Source organism: Oryzias latipes, chromosome 16, assembly GCF_053564925.1.
Source record: "Oryzias latipes strain Hd-rR chromosome 16, Olatipes_Hd-rR_3.1".
NCBI lineage: Eukaryota > Metazoa > Chordata > Actinopteri > Beloniformes > Adrianichthyidae > Oryzias > Oryzias latipes.
The window spans coordinates 10,059,468-10,081,233 of NC_136252.1; the positions used below are offsets into that span (position 1 = coordinate 10,059,468).

At 42.9% G+C, this 21,766-nt stretch overlaps 1 protein-coding gene across 18 annotated transcripts in view; it reads right to left on the reverse strand.

The window, feature by feature from the left end:
* The window catches only part of LOC101166577 (nucleoporin SEH1), a 44,132-nt gene extending 30,294 nt beyond the window's left edge, over positions 1-13,838 (reverse strand). For 5 of the 18 annotated variants that reach the window (XM_078933335.1, XM_078933333.1, XM_078933332.1 and 2 more), the window contains exons 1-3: positions 2,530-2,670; positions 2,018-2,213; positions 1,783-1,890 (exon numbers count right to left, since the gene is read on the reverse strand). In XM_078933335.1, coding sequence (XP_078789461.1) covers positions 1,783-1,890; positions 2,018-2,193 — 284 coding nt within the window. In that variant the 5' untranslated portion in view covers positions 2,194-2,213; positions 2,530-2,670. Of the gene's footprint in view, positions 1-1,782; positions 1,891-2,002; positions 2,214-2,289; positions 2,309-2,529; positions 2,671-7,533; positions 7,783-7,957; positions 8,228-9,689; positions 9,835-12,124; positions 12,280-12,386; positions 12,528-12,595; positions 12,695-12,925; positions 13,138-13,224; positions 13,372-13,454; positions 13,506-13,618 lie in introns of those variants that run through there. The other 13 variants (XM_078933326.1, XM_078933329.1, XM_078933327.1 and 10 more) reach the window with 8 other exon arrangements.
* Positions 13,839-21,766: the final 7,928 nt, after the last annotated feature.

A 21,766-nucleotide genomic window follows, 5' to 3' on the forward strand; every position in this document is an offset into this window, starting at 1 on the left:
TTTACAATATTACTTAACACATTTTCAATATTTCCTATAAGTTCAGAACGAGCACTTTCAAGTTTAAAACTGTAATTGAGTTTTATTTTCTTTTTTTATTAGTAATCTGGTTTTCATGAGGCTAAATCAGGATTGGCCTCATGAAATATCCGTGGTTTAACTTGATCAGGTGCACACAGGAGGTGATTAGCCGTCACTATAATGGACAGAACAGCTTCTTCCCAGTGGTGCAGCCTTCTTATGAAACATCAGAACTAGCTGGAAAATGCTTTTAGACAAACAAACGTGGCTCAGCCGATTCACAGCTGCCAACAGAGAGGAGGTCCAATACTGAACTCCAACGCAACCAACAACATGGAACCATCTCCCAGACCAGAAACACAGCAAGATAATGGAATAAGGCAGAGAAAGGCTAATCAAATTAAGCAAAGGGGGGACCTGATGCGGAGCGCCAGGGGGAGTCTACCACTACTTATTTCAACAAAAAGTTCTTTGACATGAAGTGACACTGGATTTGATTCATACTCATGATAAAACATGTTAGTTTGCAGAGATTAAAGACGCTTTTTAAAAAAAAACACTTTTTAATCTAACATCCAATCAGCGATGTCCCAAAATACACAGTTAATCTATATTCTTATTGTGTTTTTATTATCATTTTCTAACATTTCATTTTTATTACTGAAAATTAATTTTGTTTTCGGAAATATTTCAATTTTATTTTGCTTCAGTTTTTCGGAATTTTGTTTTTTCTTTCTGAAAATGTAATTGTTTTTTAATCATTTGTTTTGCTTGTAGTTGGGATCTTTTGATATGTTTTTAATGATTTGTTGACATGAAGGGGTGTAACGACTCATTTTAGCAATGATTCAGACCTTATCATAAATTGTGGTTGACGATGCGATTCCCTTTAGATTTTGGTTCATTTTGAATGATCCGATTGACCGACCTAACACAGAACCAGGACATCTTTATCCAAAACTTCAACCAGTGTGACTCAAGAGAGAAATACCTGCTACTGAACAGTTCAGGTGAAGTTTTCCACATTCCTGCTATTTCTTCAAGATAATCAAGTGTAAATTAAATATGTGTCCAAACAAGTAGACAAAAATGAATGGTAAATCCATTCACATTTTAGTTTCCTAAAGTTCAGTCCACTGTTGTTTTTCCACATCCAAAGAATCCAAAGGGAACATTATCAGAACATTCTAGCACACTGGATGGTCACATGGCTTTACTAAATTCAAAGTGTTTCCACACATTGGACTGAAATGATGGTTGATCAGTTTTTGCTGATGTCATCACATGTGTGTTGTCCTCTGTGATGCACTTGGTCACTTTTACGTTACAGTAAAATTAATCTACTGGGTCTCAGATTAAATAAAGTCTATTTCATTTTCAAACGATTTTTTAAATGGTTTTTAATCTTTTTTTTTTTTTAACAGACCAATCTGGTTAGGGAATACAGATCCGTTCATTATACCTCTATTGGTGGGATTTGCACTTCAGGCCAACATAGTTTCTTATCGTAAATAAAGAATCTTGACTGGACTTTTCTGTTGTGAAGAAGTGGGTGGGTGTTGTGAAAAAAGGCCTGATGGGAATGCAGCCCAACAGTCGATTCTCTGTTTAACAGTTTCCAGGAAGTGATGACTACAGACTCATGGGAAGTCAGGAAAGGTTTTGTCCTGAGGTGTTGGACGCTCTTCAGGTCAGTAACTCTTAGAATTACTACCTTACAATCAACATTGTTGATGATCCTGGGAGACGTGAAGTACTCACAGATCGTCTTTGAAGCTCAGGGCGAACCTGGGCTGATCCTCCATGGATGAATGTGAGCCAGCATCCTGCAGCTCTCTGCCCCCCAGGAACGACGGCTCCTCTTGTCCTCTGGGAGAGAGAGAGTGCAGCACTTTGAATCATGTGTTCAGAACTTCCGACATGTCTGCGTTTAACACCAACACACACACACACAGACAGACAGACGTGGAGGCCTCCACACCTGTCCTCCTCGCACCTGTTGCCGCAGCCCGCTCTAACTTTAGCCACCGTGGAGGCGGCCACGGGCAGACCCGGGCCCGAGCCCAGGCTCACGTTGCCCAGGGTGGGCCGGCCGCCGGAGCCGTCCAGAGACTGGGCGAGGAACCCGGGGAAGGCTTCGTCGTCCAGCCCGTGAGGACCTGGGTCAGCCATGTTCCAGCGGCTCAGCACATCTGCGGACACAAACACGCCGCGTTTACCTCCAGAGTTTCATCCAATCCCACCCGCCAGTGGCACGTCTGCAAGTACCGGGGTTCGGGTCACGTGACCACCTCTAGGATCTGACACACAAAGAGCGAACTTTGTTTGGCGAAAAAGCTCCCCGTTCGGATCCAGTAGCTATACCCGAGTAGGTTAACCGAACTTCTCCAAACCGGGCAGGCCGAAACTTGTAGGATATAAGCGCTGTGACGCCAAACAAACCCCGTATTTCTGAAAGCGGTTCGTACTTTCAGGGGACAATTCAACGGTTGTTGGTCCAAAACTCACGTTGGGGAATGCAGGAGAAACTAAGAGCAGCGTCCTCTCAGACTCGAGGCTTCTCCTCCTGAACCTTTCAGACAAGAGTCACACCTCCATCAACTTCTCCTCAATACGAACAACATTAAAACAGACAGAAGCGCCAATTACCACCGGAAGACCGCGTCACGTAAGAGGGCGGAGCTTCAACCGTTTAGACCCCATTGATTGGCTGTAGAGAGAGCTGTGGAAGGAAATCGTATGACGGGATAGGAGGAGAGGAATGTCACTCTGTCGCAGTTTGGACGCCGAGGAAAGTTTGGGAAAAGCGACATACGTGACAGGAGGCGCAGTGGGAGCAACTTTTAAACGGACCGATCTGTTATCTCAGGAAACATTCACTGCTGCAGTCATGCAGTCAGTCCTTTTGGTGTGTGTGTGTGTGTGTGTGTGTGTGTGTGCGCGCATCACACACCTGGGCCTTCAGTAGTGCTACGTCTGAATCACTCAACCCCTCATGAACCGTTTACGATGCAGAAACGAGCTTTGCATTGGAGATTGAATTCCTGTAGCCATAAATGCCTCTGAATAAACTGAATAAACAAATCTAGTTATGCTACTACAGCCAGAAAAAAACATTGAACATAACCACATGCATTTGGAACATTATTTATTGTGATATTTTAAATATCATTTATAAAATTATTTATCATTTCACTCATCAAAAAATGGGATTATTTGAGGACAAAATCCATCCTCCTCTCTTTCCTCAAAAACAGCTCCATCCCCCTGTCATGTAGATTATGGACCCTGTCATGGAGATTATGGTCTTCAGTTCCGTCTTCAGTCCTTTTCTATTCCATCAAGGCCAGTGCTGAGAGCCGAGTCTGTCCAGTTGTGTTTCTACGTAGGTTTGAATTCACTTTAGAGCCAAAAATGTCCGCTGGACAGACACAGTGGACACGGGGACGGTCAGAGCCAAACACACAAATCTGTACTTCACGTCTGGATGTCACATCTGCTTCACGATCTCACTCAGATTTTTCTGATTAAGCAAATTCATCGATGGTGCACATTACAGTGCCAATTACAGTCAGGTCTGCTTTTAATTGAGACAGATCAAAAAGTGCTCCGCGGCTGTGTTTGAAACTGGGCAAGGCTGCATGTGGGACATTGTTCCTGTGTTCCTGAAACTTCTGTCCAATCAGAAGGTCTGAATACTATGACGTTGCCTAAGCCTGCTAGAAGGCCCTGCTGACATCTACTCAAAATCTGATGGTTGAAGGAAATTAATGTCCAACATTGATTTTGCATTAGAAGGCCTGCAGATATTATAGTGAAGGCCACGTTACTATGGCAACCACTCCTTCCAATCAGGGTGAGTTTGTTGGATGTCCTAACCCCCTGTGGGGCGTTTCGAAAGTGGGCTCAGGAGAATCTGTCAATCAAACATTTTGAACGTTGGATGTGGGGGGCAGCAGGCTCCACCTTCTTTTATTGGGGCCTCTGATTGGTCAGTTTATAACTTGAATAACTTGACAACAGAAAAATATCATAAAAGACAATGAGGATTATCAAAACATGTTTAAAAAAGGTATAAGAGCAATAATTGTTATTCTGACCAATAGAATGACTGAGTAACTGCTGTTTATTTCTTTGTAGAAGTCCACGGGATTTTGGCTTCTTGGAACCAGCAGGTAAGTCCTGTTTGGAATGAAGACGGCGAAGGGTCACTTAGTCCAGTTCTCATATACAGTCACTGATTTGAACTATCATGAGGTTTCCTGCATAAGATGTGGCGCTTTAGAAGCAAATTTGTAATCCCTCAAAGTCTCATGAAAGAAGTTGTTTTTTTTGCAGTAGAGCTTCAGAGGTGGTACAGCACCCTCATGAGAATCTTAGTGTTTTGCTGAAGGAAACATCATTCAATGTGAAACTCAGGAAGAATTATTGTGTCCATGAAAATCCCTAAAGAAATATTGTGGGATGTAATGGGACCCAGGAAGAGACAAGACATCAGAAGACCAGAGAAGTGCGTCTTCTGCAGGAGTGAATGCTGGAGGCTTCAGCTGCTCTCCGATCATGCTGAGGTGTGAGTTAGGAGGCAGAAATGTTTGCTAAACTTTGAAAGTAAGTGAAGCTAAAGTTGAACAAAGATATTTTATGCAGAAGCTGCTACAATAACTTCTAAAAACGCTTTAATCACCTTTTGACCTCACAAAAAAAATGCGGTAGTTCACCGTACACTATCCTGTTAGGGTCGCCACAGCGAATCACCTTTCACTGATTTGCACAGGAGGTTTGGCAGAGTTTTTACGCCAGATGCCCTTCCTGACACAACCTGTATTTTCAAGGTACAGGGAGATCCAGATAGGCAGTACTGTGAAGGGTCTTGCCTTGAGAGTCGAACCCAGGAAGACCTTTCAATAAAAACAAATGAGTCAAATCAATCCATAAAAATGATCAAAATGTAACCATAATGGAAAAGTAATGACTGGCTAGTAACCAGAGTCAATAACTACACTGCAGTTAATGACTACTGCTCAACTAAAGTGTGTAGGTGAATATCTGCTGAAGCTCCAGCTCTTAACAGCAGAAAAGCTTTCAGCAGGAATGACAGATCAGTAAAACCTAGAGAGAATATCAATCTTCAGAATGTTTCACAGCAACAATGACGGATGACATACACTTGTAACAAGGTTGAAAGTAGATTTTTGTTTATGTCTGTACTATTACAAGTTTCATCAACATACCTTTTTTATTAGCAGTAAATGCAGATTAGAGATGTAATGATTAATCGATGAATTGATTTATCCAACCAAATTGATCTGTCTGATTTAAGTTGTTAATTGAATCAAATCGAACTATACAATTATATAAATTATTATATTTAAAATTAAATGAAGTGATCTATAATCAATCTAGGAAAAAAAAATTGGTTTAAGGTACAGTAGGTTTATTTTAGTATAACATAAAAACTACCAAGTGCATCACAGCGGACGACACAAGTGTGACGTCAACAGCAACAACTGATCAACCATCGATCCAGTCCAATGTGTGGAAACACTTGGAATTCAGCAAAGTCATGTGACCATCCAGTGTGCTAGAATGTTCTGATAATGTTCCCTTTGGATTCTTTGGATGTGGAAAAACAACAGTGGACTGAACTTTAGGAAACTAAAATGTGAATGGATTTACCATTCATTTTTGTTTACTTGTTTGGACACATATTTCATTTACACTGGATTATCTTGAAGAAATCCAAGAATCTGGAAAAGTTCACCTGCACTGTTTAGTAGCAGGTATTTCTCTGAGTCTCACTGGTTGAACTTTTGTCTAAAGATGACATGGATCCATTTTAGGTTAGAGAATTGGATTATATTTTTTTTGCTGCATGTTTCATTTCTACCATTGCATTAGGTTTTATCTTGAACTATCAATCACAATAGTGTTCAGAAATCTGTAGGAATCCTTTGTTTTCTTGTCACGTTACAACCTCCAACTTCTATGAAAATAGGCCCTCTTGACCTCAAATGAATTGAGTGTCCCCATGTGTTCCATGCCTATTTTGCGAAAGCAGGGAATGTCACATGGTTTTCCAGGCTTTAAGTTCACAAATCTCCCTCTGGCTGAAGTCACATTTTCTTTGGTCCCATCAATGTTAATCACCTACCAGATATGTTTAGTGCTGGTTTTCTCCTCTACAGTGGTGGACAAAATTGTTGACACCTCTCAGTTAAAGAAAGTAAGTCCACAATGCTCACTGAAATGAATTGAAATGTTCAAAAGTAACAATAAATTAAAATGTATTGAAAATTAAATAATCAAAATCAGCCATTTACTTCTGAATTGTTGATTAACAGAATTATTTAAAAAAAAAAACTAATGAAAAAGGGCTGAACAAAAATGATATTCCCCATAACTTAATATTTTGTTGCCCAACCTTTTGAGGCAATCATTGCAATGAAACGGTTTCTGTATTTGTCAATGAGCCTTCTGCACCTGTCCACAGGTATTTTGTTCCACTCCTCATGAGCAAACTGCTCCAGTTGTCTCAGGTTTGATGGGTGTTTTCTCCAAATGGCATGTTTCAGCTCCTTCCACAGATGTTTAATGGGATTCAGATCTGGGCTCATAGAAGGCCACTTCAGAATAGTCCAACGCTTTTCTCTGAGCCATTCTTGGGGTTTTTGGCTGTGTGTTTTGGATGGTTGTCCTGTTGGAAGACCCATGACCTACGACTGAGACCAAACTTTCTGACACTAGGCAGCACATTTCTATCCAGAATGCCTTGATAATCTTGAGATTTCATTTGACCTTGTACAACTTCAAGACACCCTGTGCCAGATGCAGCAAAGCAGCCCCAGAACAGAACTGAGCCTCCTCCATGTTTCACAGTAGGGACAGTGTTCTTTTGGTTGGATGCTTCATTTTTGAGTCTACCAACATAGAGCTGATGTGCCTCACCAAAAAGCTCCAGTTTTGTCTCATCTGTCCAAAGGACATTTTCCCAGAAGCTTTGTGGCTTGTCAAAATGCATTTTTACAAATTCCAGTCTGGCTCTTTCATGATTTCCTTTAAACAGTGGTGTCCTCCTTGGTCGTCTCCCATGAAGTCCACTCTGGCTCAAACAACCATGAATGGTGCGATCTGACAATGATGTACCTTGATCTAGGAGTTCAACTTTAATGTCTTTAATTTTCAATAAATTTTAATTTGTTACTTTTGAACGTTTCAAGTCATTTCAGTGAGCATTGTGGACTTTCTTTCTTTAACTGAGGGGTACCAACAATGTTGTCCACCACTGTATGTCATTGAGAAGCTGGTAGGGAAAATCCAAAAACCATTTGAGTTGACTGAAGCCTGAAGCAGTTTTCTGCCTGACAACAGCCCTTCATCAAAGGAGGAAATTCCCTATGAAGCATTGGTGACAAAGCCTCATGCAGGTGGAGTGGACCAGGAGGATCATCCAGAAAAAAAGCCGCTTTCTCACGTGGACAAACGCTTCCACAGTCAGAAACTGAAGCTCAGAGGTCAACACGTCTGCAAAGTTCTTTATTCCAAGTTCATGACAGCCATTCTTCCTATTCTAAGAACAATCACAGCTCTTCTGCCTCTGCTAAGGACAGCAGTGCTCTGGAGGAGTGTCTGTGAGGAAGACTCTGCTGCTGCTGAGGCTGAGGAACCAGCTCAGCATCGCAGTGCTCTATGAGGGAGGAAGGTGGCAGCAGGTGACCAAACCTGCTGCCCGCTCTGGGAGCATCCAAAGGTGGAAAGAAATACCTGAAGCAAGAACGGACGGACAGGCAGAGGAAGGGAAACAGAGTCGAAAAATACAGACAGGGAAGAACAAAATGAGGAGTGCACAAGGGAGGACATGAAACAGGAAGTAGAATAAAAAATTAAACTGAGAAATGAAGTATGTCTGCAACAGAAACTAAACAGGAAGTAATGTCAGGTGGGCCGGAACGAGACTTTTATTCTTTAAAAAACCACCCTAATAAAACCAGTGTGAAGCATCAGACAACCTGTCAATCAGGGAATCAAACCTAGCTACTGTTCATGCATGTGGTTGTTGTGCACTAAAAGTAATGTCAGTGAACCCCAGACATTCCTTCTGTGGGCAAACAGCTATTCACCAGATCATTAGTAATATGCAGGAGTCTGGTCTATCTTTGAGGAGGTCAGCGGCCGCAGGGGAGGAGCAAACGGAGCTCTCCTGCCAATCCTGCATGCAACAAGCAACACAACAGCAAATTACCTTCAAGACGCTCTGCTCACACACACACACACACACACCCACACACACCACACACACACACACACACACACACACACACCCACACACACCACACACACACACACACACACACACACATCACTGGACACAAGGTGAGTCTGTGACAGAGAGGGCGCAGCACCCACAGCTGTTATTCTGGTTAAAGGCCAGGCAGGACGTCCGGCCGTTAGCCCAGGATTATTTACCCGAGCACAAATACAGCCACGCATCCAATCTGAAAAACCCCAGACCCCCCATTAATCCTTTGTGCATCTGCCACGCTTTTATTTGTGAGCATTCTGCTGAGGAGCATGAGCAGCTGCTGCCAGCAGAGCTGTGGATGGCAGGACGAGCCCTCAATCCCAACTTCCCCGGGACTTTTCACAAGAGACGGAAATGAAGGTGGTTTGAGATTTGTTGATCAGGAACTCCCTTGGTGTTGGGCTCAACATGTTCCATAACGAGAGCTTAGTTTCCACGGTGGAGGTGGCTGTATTTATCCTCACATTTCAGTGTTACGGGTTATTAAGGTTCATTCAAGCTTCTCCCCTCAGCAAGGAGTTTGGCTACAGCTGCACCAGGATGCTGAGACTCAACGCCGCGTCTCACAGCCGCTACGTACATTTTGCATGTTTTCCATGTATGACCTTTCGGTCTTTCATGATACATGCGTGATAATCCGAACTCATGTTTCTTGCGTTTGTTGTTCATCAATGTGCGCAGATGTCCGTCGAGGGTGTCGGCTGACGGGCCTTTACGTGAATTTGGTTTTAAGCTGTTCAAAATTTTCAGACAGTTCAGAGTTATGCAGTTTCTGCAATCGTGCAAGATTTTTGCGAAATGCGTTCGCGAATTTGTGTCCACATAATGGACTTTTCAAGCATTAGCAGTGATGTATTTTTATATCACGTTTTTTAATTGACGCACAAATCATTAAAAAATTACATATGAAAAGCACAATCATCACACCCTTGCGCTATCTTGTGGGGTCCAGATGACCCCACTCTTGTGGGGTCATCTGGACCCCACAAGATAGCACAAGGGTTAAATTGATTTTTGTGGTGTTTGCTTGGTCTTCACAAGAAACAACATTCCCCTGAAAAAAGTGGAGCACATTGCAAACTGACAGGAGTTTTATTTCGATTTTTACAGCTGAACACCCGTTAGTCCTTTCATACAACAGAGGGAACATTGGCCCTCTTATGCCATACAGCAATAAACAAAAAACAAAAAAAAACCCTCCCAGCACAGAAAGATGTCGACAGCCAAGCTCTTTACAGGAGGCGCGGTCGGTGTGAGTCCAAATGGCAGGTTCAGTTGTTTCAGTGGCAGCTCCGGGTCAGTGTGAGCCCACACGAAGCAGTCAGGCTTTAACGAGGGGGTGTGGCCGCAGATGCACCACGCCACCTACCTTCCTGCTGATATCCCATTCAGAGCATTCTGGGAGAGGAGGGAAGAGCCCACCATGGTGCTGATGGGCTGACCTGAAGACGCGCTCAGCGGGCTGCCGTCTCCCCTTAGGATGCCGGTGCACTTCCAGTTGTCCATGTAGTTTGCTGCAGAGCATTCATGCAGAGGACAGCTTAGGGAAGAACTGCGGACACCTTCAATACACCAAAAGCTGCATTCACCTCAAACACGATTCACACATGAAGGGCATCCAGTTCAATGCCAATATACAGTCCTGATCTGAGGTCCTACAGTGCCACATGAGCATCTGGAATGTTACATCGATCTGGCGGCAGCATAAATTTGGGTGTGATGAGGCATCAAAAATCTAAAGCGAAGAATTCACGCCATGTCAACCAATCAGGGGCTCAGCTTTGGCACATGACGTGTTAATGTCAGCAAGTGGAGCCTAAAACCAACATGGAGGAGAATCTCATCGGTCTCCTCCTGAACTTTATATTTTTCTTTTTACTTTTAAGACAATAACAGAAATGTCCTCTAGTTTGATTAATGCTGGACAGCAAGTGGTCAAACTGGGTCACAGAGAGGTGGAAGAACCGCTGAAAGCAGCAGGCATTCAGACGCAGCTCCTGCAGTAGACGGTGAAGCTCTACGTACTGGAGGAGTCTCTGAATGATCCGATAAACCCAGACATGGAGATGTGATTACTAGGGGTTGACGGAAAATTTATTTAGCGATACGTCGCGATATTTCATTTGGCGATATTTGTATCGATTCAAAATGCTGTCCAGGACGACATTTTTTTTACCGTACTTTCACGACCATAAAGTGGACTTAAAAGTCTCACATTTTCTCCAAACTATAGGGGCGCACTATGAGGCGGTGCGCCTAATGCGTAGCTGTGAGGCGTAGAAGAAGACGGGGAGGGAAGTAGGGGTTTGAACAATATTGTGTAGTGACCTAACTGGAGCTTCACTCTGTATGCGGTGGTAACGACTGAGCTGCCAATCTACTGGCTGCGTTGAGAAGCTGTACATACACTTCCCAACCCCAAACAATTCAAGTCGAGTCGAGGAGCGGTGAAATCCATGTTTACTTCAGCGTGGGCAGTACTGATCCGTTACAGTGATCCCTCGCTATAACACGGTTTACTTTTCACGGTTTCGCTACTTCACAGATTTGCATGGTTCATTGTGTTCTGCATTCTGATTGGCTAAAAAGTCACTCTGCTTCTTCTCTAACTGTGCGTCAATGACGTTGCAGTTTAATATGTACACGTACATAAAACAGCTTGCCAAATTTACATTATGTACGTGCAAATTCTCTTGCAATTTCGAGTTTCTCTAAAACCCATAGAAAAAAGAGAAACAACATCTTCCTATCACTATGTTCTTTCCCCCAAACAAACACAGCTGCACCGCGGGCTTCAAAAGAAGAAAACACTGCAGAGCGGAGTCAGGATGCAGCGGCTCAGTCTGCAGAGCAGTGAAATACACCTGAGTCACTATTTGTCCGACTGTACTTTGTATTTTATTCATAATCATTTTAAAATTTTCTCCCGTTTAATCCAATTACTTGGGTCATGGGGGTGGGGCTAATCTCCGCAATTTGAAGCCTTCTGTTCACATCGATGATTAAAATTATTATTTGACAGTACAGTACAGAAGTTATTTGTTGAAAAAAAAACGTTTCTAAAGTACTTTTATTTGTGAAACAAATGCTTGAGCCTGTAAAATGGTTTGTTATTTCTTTTCAATGTATAATAGACTATTTAATTATATAATAATTGTAAAAAAATTAAAGGTTTCTACTTCACAGATTTTGCCTATCACGGGTTCTTTTTGGAACGTAACCCCCGCGAAAAACAAGGGTTTACTGTACATTTCTTTTTCCTACCATGTTTTACCCCCATTAACATTAAAATAAATGTTAACATGCAGTACATTTTGTGAAACATTTAAGAGCTTATCATCATTTAATATTTAAAGACATACTCTGACCGTAAAATGCTTTTATGTATTTTGCGCACATGCGTTGACACATCAGGTAGCGAGAGTAGAGCTCTTCAAAATAAACTGACTTGATCTCTCAACTTCTGTGTCGTCCATGTATTGTAAACGACAAATACAGTCAATGCTTTCATGTAGAAGACGCATGAGGCAAATAAACATTAGCTCCTCCCACATGCGTCACAATTATGAACCTATTTTTGGACAGGTAGCCAGCAGCGAATCCGACATTTGTTCCAGTTGAAGCGGCCAACGCAAATTTGTGAGCGCAGCATTAGAGGTCCAACACTGAACCTCCAGAGGAGGCCATGTTTCTATTAATCATGTACCCATCTCAGGAAAATAAGAAAACGGTCGCTGCACTGCAGACGATTGCCGACAGACGGCAGCCGTCTGTGTTCCTGCTGAAGGTGGACCAGCTTCTTACCCTTCCATAACCGCACGCAGCCATCGTCCCCAGAGGAAGCCAGCAGGGTGCTTGTGATGTTCCAGCTCACACGCCACACCTGGGAGTTGTGATTGTCGAACTGCGCAACAATCTGCACCTCAAACTTGCTGGGTCCGGTGGATGAGCTCTCCTTCCTGTTCCAGAGAACCAAGACACATTTTCTGTTCATTTTCTTCCTCCTTTTATTTCAAAAGCTGTGTGCTTCGAGAAATGCACCAGAACACATGATGATGACAATCACCTCATGGGGGCAAGCTTGAATATTCTGACATCTTTTGTTGCAATAGCGAGAACATGGAAAGATCTCCCCAGGTTGGGAGCGAACGCGATGTCGTGGACTGCGTCGGTGACAGTCATCAGAGTCTCCACTTTGCCGTATTTCCTTTAGAAGAAACAGGAAGTGTCAGGAGGCCGCTGCATCTCTGGCCGCTGTGTGCTGAACACGCTCACCGTGTGTTTTCGTTGTACTCATAGATCTGAACCTTCCCACCGCTCGCGATGTTGCTGTCATCACTGCCCACGGCAAACATGGAAGGGTGAGCCCGTGAGCTGGGAGAGAATGATGAGATGAGATGATTCAGCAGAAATCCGCCGCTCCTGCCTTCACTCCGACCTGTCATCAGGCAGTGGCGCAGACGTGCTCTTCGTTTGTGTGTAATGCCATGTGGAAACTTAGAATGACACTCTGTGCCCAGCTTCACAGACACATGGAGCAGAACTGAACCTCCATCAAACTTATGGTCTGGTCAGCTCATCCAGAATATGAAAAAGCTATATAACCTGGAGGGGTTCCATGAAATGCAGCTGCAGCTGAGCTTGCATGAGATCTCGTGTTGCAGCGACCACTGGCTCAGGTTCATCACATCCGGAGCTTCGTAGATCCTCACCACGCCGTCCGCAGAGCAGGTGGTCAGCATCAGACCCATGTGTTTAGGAGCAAACTTCACATCGGTCACTGATGTCCTACTGTCCACAAGTGTGGTCCTCTTAATCTGGAATGGAGAAGCAAGAAACACTCACATGACCTCCACCTGCTGCAGGTTGTCGCTGCAACTGCCCGCTCCCAACCCAGCACTGACCCAGTGGCTCAAGCCTCTCTGCTTGTCGTTGGATTCTCCTACAATCTCCTCCCAAACCGCAGCGGTTCGGTCAAAGGAGCAGGAGGCCAAAACCTGCCCGAACTCTGGATGAGCCCAGGTCACTCTCCACACTGAGCCGCTGTGTGTCTGCAGAGAGAAACCAGGAGGAGGAGGCTCACATCTGTTCAGCACAGAAGGTGGAGTTCGGCGTGAGGATGGAGGCGTTTTACCTTCCAGCTGGCTGTGCAGAGCCACTCTCCACTCTCGCTTTTGTCCCAAACCTCAGAAAAACAAACAGAGCTCTGAATGTGACACATGGCCGCGCGGCAGCCCGGGAACGGTTCATCACAGTCGAGGACCGCGGGCGCGAGCTCAGAGGCTAACGTTAGCTTACCTTCACACTCTGGTCACTGGAGCAAGTCGCCATTCTCCGGCCGTGAAAGTCGTACGACACATCGTGAATTAGATCTTTGTGATCCGCCGCGATACTACGAGCCACAAACATGATCCCGGTAGCAGCGCGCCGCCAGCGATAGCTTCACCAGCGCGTTAGCAGGCCTACCGCAGAAATCATCCAGCTTTGAGACCTGCTTTTTTTGTTTAACTTTATTGTACAAAACGGAAGTACAATACAAAACACAATTTTACAAAATAAACTTCAGGTATGCCAGGGGAGCATTCATATTACATGCATTTTACATAAAAACATTCAGGTTTCTACAACTTTCATATAAACATACAGCTTTCTGATTAAGACTTTTGGAGATGTTACTGATATACATTTCAATTTGTTTGATTAACAAGGGGAAAAAATAGAAGATGAAGGAAATTTACGTTTATGAATATAAAATTTGCCAAAAATAATAATAAGATTAATTATGAGTTTTTTATTAGAGGCCAAGTTTTTATTATGAAAACCAAATATGATATATTCATACTTCAGAGTAAAGTTGGGGTGGATTTGTTTTTCAATAAATTGTAAACTTCTAATCTCAGTAAAATTCCAAAAAAGCGGTTAATTGTTTCTTTGCAATAAGGACAATTAGGATCAATTGTTTTAATGTATCTTATCATGAATTGATTGGTGGGGTAAATTCTGTGAATTATTTTAAGAGAAACTTCTTTCATTTTATTACTTATCATAAGTTTGTGGGTCACACTCCAGGCTTTCCTCCAAATACTTTCAGGAACAAAACGTCTTAAAGGAATTTAGGAACTTGTGAGGAATTTAGGCAGAAGTTGAGGCAGGTCCTGGGTGGTCAGGATGAGCTTCCAGAGGACTGGGAAACTACAGCAGAGATTATCAGGGAAACAGGTAGGAAGGTGCTAGGTGTGTCATCTGGAAAGAGGAAAGACGGTAAAGAGACTTGGTGGTGGAATGAGGAAGTACAGGAATGCGTCCAGAGGAAGAGGTTGGCTAAAAGGAAGTGGGATGTAGAAAGGACTGAGGAAGGTAGACAGGAGTACAAGGAAGCGCAGCGTAGAGTGAAGAGAGAGGTGGCAAAGGCCAAACAGAAATCTTACGATGAGCTATATGACAGGTTAGACACAAAGGAAGGAGAGAAGGACTTGTACAGGCTAGCCAGACAGAGAGACAGAGATGGGAAGGACGTGCAACAGATAAGGGTGATTAAGGACAGAGATGGAAAGGTGCTAACAACCCAAGAGAGTGTACAGAAAAGATGGAAGGAGTATTTTGAGGAGCTGATGAACGAGGAAAATGACAGGGAAAGAAGGGAGGAAGATGTGGTTGTTGTGGAGCAGGAAGTAGCAGAGATTGGAAAGGATGAGGTTAGGAAGGCTCTGAAAAGGATGAAGAGCGGAAAGGCCGTTGGTCCTGATGACGTACCTGTGGAGGTATGGAAGTGCCTAGGAGAGACAGCAGTGGAATTTCTAACAAGGTTGTTCAATAGGATTCTAGAGAGTGAGAAGATGCCTGAGGAATGGAGGAGAAGCGTTCTGGTCCCGATCTTTAAGAACAAGGGTGACATGCAGAACTGCAGCAACTATAGAGGAATAAAGTTGATGAGCCACACAATGAAGCTGTGGGAAAGAGTAGTGGAAGCCAGGCTTAGGAAGAAGGTGGAGATCTGTGAGCAGCAGTATGGTTTCATGCCCCGTAAGAGCACCACTGATGCCATTTTTGCTTTGAGAATGTTGATGGAAAAGTACAGAGAAGGTCAGAAGGAGCTGCATTGTGTGTTCGTAGATTTAGAGAAGGCGTATGACAGGGTGCCGAGGGAGGAGCTGTGGTACTGTATGAGGTCGTCTGGAGTGGCAGAGAAGTATGTCAGAGTAGTTCAGGACATGTATGAGAGAAGTATGACGGTGGTGAGATGTGCTGTAGGTCAGACAGAGGAGTTCAAGGTGGAGGTGGGACTACACCAAGGATCAGCTTTGAGTCCTTTTTTGTTTGCTATGCTGATGGACAGGCTGACAGACGAGGTAAGACAGGAATCTCCCTGGACAATGATGTTTGCGGATGACATTGTAATTTGCAGTGAGAGTAGAGAGCAGGTGGAGGAACAGCTAGAGAGGTGGAGGTTTGCTCTGGAAAGAAGAGGTATGAAGGTCAGTCGTAGTAAGACAGAATACATGTGTCTGAACGAGAGGGATCAAGGTAGAAGCGTTAGGTTACAGGGGACTGAGGTGAAGAAGGTGCAGGAGTTTAAGTACTTGGGGTCAACAGTTCAGTGTGATGGGGAGTGTGGAAAAGAGGTGAGGAGGCGAGTGCAGGCAGGTTGGAGCGGTTGGAGGAAAGTGTCAGGAGTGTTGTGTGACAGAAAAGTGCCAGCAAGACTCAAAGGAAAGGTGTACAAGACAGTGGTGAGACCAGCTCTGCTCTATGGGTTAGAGACGGTAGCAGTGAGACAGAGACAAGAGGCTGAGATGGAGGTAGCAGAGATGAAGATGTTGAGGTTCTCCTTAGGAGTGACCAGGTTAGACAGGATAAGGAACGAGTACATCAGAGGGACGGCTCATGTTGCCTGTGTTAGCGACAAAGTCAGAGAAGCCAGACTGAGATGGTTTGGACATGTTCAGAGGAGGGATAGTGGATATATTGGTAGAAGGATGTTGGAGATGGAGCTGCCTGGCCGGAGGGCAAGAGGACGACCAAAGAGGAGATATTTGGATGTCTTAACAGAGGACATGAAGTTGGCTAATGTTAGGGTAGAAGATGTCCATGATAGAGTGAGGTGGAAAAGGATGATTCGCTGTGGCGACCCCTGATGGGAAAAGCCGAAAGAGAAAGAAGAAGACTTTCAGGAACAAAACGTCTCCAGTAGGTTTTAGAACATAGTACAGAAATGACATCCCTTTGAAACAGCGCCGCTCGAGTGACGCCAGCGAAGCTGAGGGGAATCACCACTGGGGAGCGCTCCAAGCATGGAAGCATCAGTTGCATAATTAAAAATAAGTCAAAAGCCTACGTGCACGATAGAACTTCCGGTTAACTACCGCGTTTTGAGTGTAAGGCCGACAACTTCCTGTTGGTCGTGTTATTGTTGTGGGGAGTTTTGTTGAGTTGCTAGTTTTCAGTAAATATGAGCGGATTTCGGGTGAAAGAGAGGCATTTGGTGTTTCAACGCGTGACAAAGACATCACAACATTGTTGTGTACCCCTGTGTGCGAATTCGTCAAAGTACAACAGTACTATAAGCTTTCATAACTTTCCAGTAGATGTGTCAGTGAGAGCCGAATGGATGGTAAGAGTACGGCGGGAGGACTTCACCCCAAGCAAGACGAGTCGTGTTTGCAGCAGGCATTTCCAAAAGGGCGATTTTGTTAACAACCCCGGGAAATTGAGAAAGTTGAAGAAAGGCAGAAATGCTTTTTTCATTTTCAAAACGTTTTCTTGTTCTTCTTCAACACTACTCATTCTGTCACTTAATTAAAATTATAAAGAAAATGGTCCGCTCAGCAGGTGCACCAATCAGTGGGACAGAGTGGGTGAAGGGGGAGCTGGGAATACCAGGTGCTGTAATGTTTCCCGCTTTTACTCACAGCCACCAAAAAGAAAGAAAATCACACACACAGCTTTGGGTTGCATAATTGTTTTTTTTTATTTTTGTCATTTATTTTTTCTGTGTGTCTGTCTTTTTTTGTCCAAAACCTCGGTTAACACCCAATGCTGCAACTCCAACCTCTGCAACACTCAATCTGTTCGGGGTTACAAACATTCTGTACATTGGAACCAAGTAGATTTTCATAAATTCAATTACTGTCAGTTTAATATATTTTTACATTAATACAAAATATAAGTGAAGTTGATAAACTCTTGACCAAGATATATATGTATACATGTATTTATATATATATATAAACTTAAAGCATATATTTTCTTCTTCCAAAGTAAAAAAAAGAAATACTTGTGAAAAAATGCTATTTTCTCTTTAGTTTTCAACATTTATTCATGACAATGAAACAATTCAGATACAAATCTTAATCGTAACAAAATGGAATTTTCTGAGCTCTAAGAGTTTTTTTCTGCTGCTGACATTTTAAACACGCAGGTTGCTACACCAAAAGAAATTCCGGTTCCGGGTTACGGGCAGGGCGCGTGGCGTGCCTCTCTGCGAATACAACTATCTTCAAATTACTTAAAAGGTTGATTTTCCCCCAAAAAAGAGAGCTGACCATCCCTCCGAAGAAACCCCAGGAATACGAAGACCTCAAAAAGACTCTTGACATTATTCAAGAAACGCTGAAAAGTTTTATGGAACAAGTGTCGGCTAAGCTAACGCCACTTTGGGAGATGATGGAAGAGTTCCGAAGATTCCGGGCTCAAAACGAGCAGCGAGAAAACCGGGTCGAGATTCTGGAGAAAAGACTGGACGATGTGGAACAGCAAGTAAGGATGAATAATGTCATTCTCACTGGAGTACCATTCAAGCCTCGAGCGAAGCTGAATGCAGCAGGAGCTAGCACTGCTAATGCTAGCGCTAGCGTAGCTAGCAGTGCTAATACGGTGATCGGGGCAGAGTCTTTGGAGCAGCAAATACATTCATTTCTCACATCTAAAGGGATTACCCTGAATCTCAATACCATCGAGACCTGCCACCTGCTCCCCAGGAGAAAGGAGATGGATAAACCAGCGATCCTCATCAGGTTTGTGAATCACAAACACAAGCTAGCTTTGATGAACCAAAGGAAGAAGCTGAAGGGATCTGCTGCTTATCTGAACGACCATCTGACCAGAAGGAATGCTGAAATCGCCAAACATGCCAGGCTCCTCAGGAAGCTTAAGCAGATTGAGAACACTTGGGTTAAAGGCTGCAGGATTTACGTCAAACCGCTCGGTCCAGAGGACCGATCCAAGGTTCTGGTTGTGAACACCATGAAGGACTTTGAGAAGTGTTTAATCACGGTCGTCTGAAACAACGTGGAGTGATAAACCAAAGAGCCAAATAATTTCAAGAAATATGACGCCTGGATTCCTCACTTTCTCTGTATGTCTGACGTAACCTGAATAACAGCAGAGTTCTGACCTGCAGACAACTTGACCTCAACTTTCACCGTCGCTGATATCAGCTGAAGAAGGATATGGACCTTAATCTAATGTCTGCAGTCATTACATCGAAGAGAACTATTAACTCTGTTTAAACCCAGAAGTACGGCTGTTATCAGTAAAAGAAGAAATGCCAACCTTGGACAATCAACAGTTATGGACCCTTTTTACTTTTCCCCTACAGCATTACTTTATTATAAAAAAAAAAAGTAAAACAAATGATTAATCACTTATTGAAAATTGTTAATTTGATTGACTTTTAATGATATTACTTCACTTTCTCCAAAAATTGATAAATTGATTCAAAAATCTTTCTTAATGTAGCATGATTTTGCACGTTTTTAACTTTTGATACTTGATGAAATTTTGCTATGAAAATTCCTGAAACAGTGTTGTGTCTACTTTACTGATATAGTATTTTGTTTTATTCATATGAATGGCTTCTATAAGTAACATAATCTGCATATATTTCAGATGAATGATCTGCATTTGCCATGTTGATTTCTAAAATAGTTATTTTTGACGTAATACTTAAGTAATTCATCTTTGTCATGTGCTTTATCGATATCTTATGATTTTTAATTCTGTCTGATAAAAACTGGGAACCGGATATTGATAAATCATGTAATAAAATGGTTACAGTATAACGGGGTGGGATTATATAAGTTCGCTTCCTTCCACTCCCTTTCAAGCAATGTATAACTGATGATTATATTGCTGTTGTGTATTATTTGTACTTAATTGCTTGAAATAAACCATTTCAAATCAAATAAACACAAGACCCTGTTTTATTTTATTTTTGTGGCTTTGCTGCTCCTTCTGGGTTTTATTCTGAGAGAAACGGGCCAGAATGGATAAGAGTGCAGAATCCCGTTCGAACAGAACCCGTACAAAGTCCAAAGTCTGTCTGACAAGACAGACACCTGATTGGTTAGAATCTAGACCAATCAGCAGGCTGTTTGATGGCAGATATGTCACGCTAAAATTAAACTTGAGCAAAGTCAAAGATATGGAGAAAGTGAGATGAGACTTGCTTTTTCAAAAATATTTTTGAAATAAAAACATTTTTGAAAGCAAAAAAAAAAAGTTTTTGAAAGAAAAACAAAGTATTTTAAAAGCAAAAAATATTGAAAGCAAAGAACAAAACAAAACAATTTAAAGAAAACAAACGTTTTGAAAGCAAATATTTTATGTTTTCATTTGCTTCTTAGAAAGTTTTGTTTGCAATGTCTTGGCATATATATCACTTCATCGTCATGGTAGGAATGACGTAGCAGACCCAGATGCTGGAACCCAGAAGAAAACTCAAACATAGATTGATTAAATAAGTCTTATTTTTTCCGGCTTGAAAAATCAAAAGTCTTAGAACATGAGGTTCTGTAGGCTGGAACTCCGAACTGGTAGCAGTCTTGCTGTAGATGGAAGACCTCTCTGTGGTTGTGGCGAGGGATGTGGCGTGACTGGAGCGGAGCGAGGCAGGAGGCGAGGAAAGAAGAAGTAGATCTTGAAGATTGTAATTCCAGGTGGACACTCGTAGTGGAGGAACCTGAGAGCGGATCATAAGACAAGGTAAGTAGCGAGTCAATCGGTGCGAGCATGAATCAACTAGTTGACCAGACAAGCACCGAGGTTGGCAACGAACTGGCGATGAATGCTGGCCTGTAGGGATGGCCCGTTTGACACGGCGCTTTGGCGCGCGGTTCACCTTCATAAAACAGAGTGTTTCGGCACAATGTTTCGGGGCGTGTGTCAACTAGCGCAGATCACTTGGTGGATGACGTATGACGCGCCAAATGCTTCGTTTGATCGAACCACGCTTCAGATGTCACTTGTGTTTTGAACAGTTGGGCGCGCTATACTCTAGAAATGCTAAATGAATCCTGAACGTTTCCCAACCAGTTCCATTGTTTCCCCTGTATTGGAATCAGCATCAGTTCATTGCACTTTAACATTGGCTCCTATTAAAAATGTTCTGTGGCTCAGGTTCATTTCAACTCGGTTTTTCCTAATAAAACACTACGTCATGAACGTTGTGTATCAACCAAAACAAACAAACACTGCAATGAATTTATGATGGCATGCTGTTTTCTTGTGGTAAGAGATAGCTCAGTGGAATAGTCATTGGCCTAAACATCCAGAGGTTCTAGGTCCCAAAAGCTTCTTTAAACAAAGGTGTTCACTCTCTTTCAATCATACCCTACTTTCCAGTTGTCGTCTTTCCTCTCTATACAGGTCACAGTGACATAAAACGTGCTCCACTGACTCTTCCCCTTTCCCGCACTCACACAAACCAGTTGGGTGTTTCCCTATGAGATGCAATGTGTTATTTAAACCAGTATGACCCATCCTCAACCGTGATATTATGCCATGGTCTCTGGTGTTTACTCTGATATTCATACCTCTCCCTACTTTGTCCTGAATACTAAATAAATGTCGACCTTTCCTCTCCCTTTCCCATTACGTCTGCCATTCGTCCATAATATGCCTCCTAATAATCGCCCTTATTTCTGTTCTAGCTAATGGAATTTCCATCTCTATACCCCGTTTCAACGACCTTTTAGCCAGAAAATCAGCCATTTCATTTCCCTCCACCCCCTATGTGCTGGTACCCACATAAATCTAATGTTTATTTTCAATTTTTCCTACCTGAACAAACTCTCATAAATTTCATATAATACATCTGATCTGCTATCAGAATAGTAAGACTTCAGAGACATCAAAGCTGACAATGAGTCTGAACAAATTATACCATCTCCAACTCTATTCTGTTCTAACCATCTTAAACTACATGATATTCAAGTGCTCAAGTGCTGGGCCAAACCATTTTTAAACTGCTCCCAGGTAGTCAGGAGGATTGCCTGCAGCTGTGCAGCATCATCCTGCTACCTTAAGATTGGACATAACTACTCTAACTGGGAGAGTGTTGGGCTAAATAATGCTTTTGTGCCAGTGCGCTGTGCGTTTGAGTGTGTGAATGTTTCTTGGCTGTGTGAGATGCATGTTGCGTGCGTCCTATGTGAGCATAATTAGAAA